The following is a 3,386-nucleotide window of genomic DNA, read 5'->3' as shown; positions in this document are numbered from 1 at the left end:
GGCCATAAATGGAGATAGGGGCCCCATTACTGGAGAGTTATAGTAGGTGAACGCAGGGTTCACCACCCCAGCTAGGTGAGGGTAAGTAAGGGCCTGGCACGGCATGGATCCATATGCAAGCTCAGCAGGCTGGACAAATAGCAAGTCTTGACCATCCTCCCCGGTCACAGCAGGCTGGGTGATGTTATCTTGATATGGAGGGTTGCTCTCCCCCTCCTGACCAGATAGGGCCTGAGTTTCCTCACTGTGAGGTCTCACTGGGTCAGGTTTGTGACTCGTCTCGTTTCCACCATTTTCACCTTTCACAACACCCACCCTAAGTTTATATTTTCTCTGTGAGTTATCAGTTAACTAACCCTGGTAGTTAGACTAACATGCAGACTAGTTAGACTAGTTAAAGAGCAGTTCTGTTCGAGATGACAGCTCAGCTTTCATCACAGTAATGTTTGACTGGACTTGTTGGGAAGACCTTTGTCTTCTGTTTTTCACTTTATGCATGATTTTTGTTTATTTAATTAAAATAAGGACTTTTCTGAGTGCTTTTGGACTAATGAAGCAGCACACGCACATGTGAACAGAACAGAGCGATGCACGGAGCTCCTTACAAGATGGCGGCCGAAAATCTCGCCTCTCGCCGCCAGTGTCCAGCCCAGTGTTTCTGTGTTTCAGTGAGAGAGGCTAGCAGTTCACATTTGCTCAGATTCAGGTCCTGAGATGGAAAAAAGTTCTGATTGTGTTAACAGCTGTCTGTGCAGCATTTTTCTCTTTTCTTCTTCTTCGTTTTTGGAGTTTCTGGTGGTGACGTCGGGAGTATTTTCACTTTCCGGATTCGCTTTCTAGTTGTTTTTTTTTTTTTTTTTTTTTTTTTTTTTTTTTTTTTTTTTTTACTGTATTTTATTATCTTTTTTATTATCTTATTTTTGTTTTCTTCACACTATGAACCTATTTTGCGTCTTTAATAAAGTTGATTGATTGATTGATTGTCATTACGTCAGTACTTAAAAAAAAAAACAAAAAAACAGTCAGACTCCGCACAAGCAGGCCAAACCATATGGGCCAAACCGCTATACGTCATCAGGTCCGCCATGTTGGTCAGGAAAACACCGGCAAGTCAGAGGAAGCTGCGGTTTAACGGGATTAAAAGATGACCCGTTATCGTTGTGACGTCATAACGTGACGGGTGCCATAATTATCGTGTGACGTCATCACTGTATGTTATGGGACTGAGCGCAATCCTCCTCTTCTGCCACAGGGTCATTAAAAACTTGCAGGAGTCGGATCGTGACCCGATCACCATCAAAATTTAATCATTTCTTTTTTTTGGGGGGGACAAATTCTTTACTTTTTTTAGCAATCTTGTGCCCAGATAAACAAACAAACAAACAGATGATGTCTAATTGATGATGTCTATATGTGTGTGCGTTTGTTGACATACATTGCTTCATACGCAATTGTGACCTGATTGGTCAATCTACCACAGGAGACCCCGCCTCAAACCGGAAGCGCGGTAAATTATGTTGCCAGTGTGACGATGAAAACCGTCCGCCAAACTCAAGTCAAAAATCTGTCATTTTAATGGTTTTAGACGTGGGTTTGAGTCGTTCGAGGTAAAGCTCTGTTTTCCTAATTCTTAGTTTTATTTGTTGGTGTTGATGAGTTAATTTAATGCCGAAGTGTACAAGTGTTCCTTCGAAACAGAAAACTGTTGTAAATCCCGTTCGGTTCCTAAAATCTTTCTGCTGAGACCCAGACAAAGTTTAATATCGAGATTTTTCAGCGCAGTCTGGTTTGCGTTGTTCTGCAGCTGGGATGGAAGTGGACATCCTGGAATTCCGGGTTCCAGTGGAGAACAACAAGCTCGTGATCGTGTGGGACATACAGCCGGTTCTGACGGAGACTCAGATCTATGTAAGTCCATCTGGACCGGGTCTGGAACCGAACCTGGACCTGGTGGTGGTTCAGTGGGCAGTTCTGTTGCTTCGTGTTTGGAGTGAAAACTGTTAAGTTTGTGTTTTGTTGCACATTAAAAAAAACCTTTTTGACAACAGAACACGAATAAGTTCTATTGTCTTATTCAGATTGTTGTTTATTTAGGAGCAGCTGTTTGTTTGTTTATTTAGGAGCAGCTGTTTGTTTGTTTATTTAGGAGCAGCTGTTTGTTTGTTTCAGGAGCAGCTGTTTGTTTGTTTGTTTATTTAGGAGCAGCTGTTTGTTTGTTCAGGAGCAGCTGTTTTTTTGTTTAGGATCAGCTGTTTGTTTGTTTGTTTGTTTAGGAGCAGCTGTTTGTTTGTTTGTTTGTTTAGGAGCAGTTGTTTGTTTGTTTATTTAGGAGCAGCTGTTTGTTTGTTTCAGGAGCAGCTGTTTGTTTGTTTGTTTATTTAGGAGCAGCTGTTTGTTTGTTCAGGAGCAGCTGTTTTTTTGTTTAGGATCAGCTGTTTGTTTGTTTGTTTATTTAGGATCAGCTGTTTGTTTGTTTATTTAGGAGCAGCTGTTTGTTTGTTTGTTTGTTTCAGGAGCAGCTGTTTGCCGTCTTCTCGTCCTTCGGGCCTCTCTACCTGCTGAAGGTGTGTCCCAACGCTCCGCTCCACCCTCCCGGGTTCTACGCCCTCGTTAAGTTCTACTCGGCAGCTCACGCCTCGACGGCTCAGAGGTTCACCGACGGACGCTCGCTGTTCCAGAGCTCCGCCCTCAAGGTCAGCTGCCAGCGTCTCAGCAGAGCACGCTGTCATTTCTCACCTGTACTCAGGCCACCAGGTGGAACATTTGCAGCGTGATGACGCGGCTTCTGATTGGCTCTCAGTCAGTTCCTCTGAGACCCACCTGTGTGTTTGTGTCCAGGTGAAGCTGAGCTCAAAACAGACTCCTCACTTCCTGTCTGCCAGAAACACACCTCTGAGCCACGCCCACTGCCTGGAGCTGGCCAATCACTACCTGGGCTTCAGCGGCTGGACCTCTGACATCATCACGGTAAAAACAAACTTTGTTACCTGTTTGTTCAGGTGTGAGAATGAGCCAGAGGTAACTTCCTGAATCTGCAGTCGAAATGTGCCCTCAAGTGTCACCTTCAATCAGAGACATGGATGCTTGCAGCCATGTTTGTAAATTTATTTGTTCTCACCATGATTAAATGTTGAAATGCTTCTGCTGACTCACGATGTGATGATCGGGTTCGAACACGGTCTGTGCTTTTCAGCTGAAGGAGCTCACCAACGAAGAAGAAGGTGAGGAGGAAGAGGACGAGGTGGGAGGAGTCACACAGAAGAGGCTAAAGTTCGGCTGTTTGATGCAGCTCACCTTCCCTCAACACGGACTGAAGACCAGAGGAGCTGCGGTGCTGGAGGAAAGCTTCACCTGCTCAGGTGAGGGAGGCTTCACCTGCTCAGGTG

General features: G+C 44.7%; 1 protein-coding gene across 2 annotated transcripts in view; it reads left to right on the top strand.

Moving 5' to 3' along the window:
- The first annotated feature begins 1,471 nt into the window (after nt 1-1,471).
- The window catches only part of rdm1 (RAD52 motif containing 1), a 4,925-nt gene continuing 3,010 nt past the window's right edge, over nt 1,472-3,386 (top strand). For both annotated transcript variants that reach the window (XM_025003039.2, XM_037978778.1), the window contains exons 1-5: nt 1,472-1,607; nt 1,805-1,908; nt 2,514-2,693; nt 2,839-2,967; nt 3,194-3,359. In XM_025003039.2, coding sequence (XP_024858807.1) covers nt 1,810-1,908; nt 2,514-2,693; nt 2,839-2,967; nt 3,194-3,359 — 574 coding nt within the window. In that variant the 5' untranslated portion in view covers nt 1,472-1,607; nt 1,805-1,809. The remainder of the gene's footprint in view (nt 1,608-1,804; nt 1,909-2,513; nt 2,694-2,838; nt 2,968-3,193; nt 3,360-3,386) is intronic.

This window comes from Kryptolebias marmoratus, linkage group LG12 (assembly GCF_001649575.2).
Source record: "Kryptolebias marmoratus isolate JLee-2015 linkage group LG12, ASM164957v2, whole genome shotgun sequence".
NCBI lineage: Eukaryota > Metazoa > Chordata > Actinopteri > Cyprinodontiformes > Rivulidae > Kryptolebias > Kryptolebias marmoratus.
Note: the sequence above shows the minus strand (reverse complement) of the source record. Positions and strands in the feature narration are given on the sequence as shown.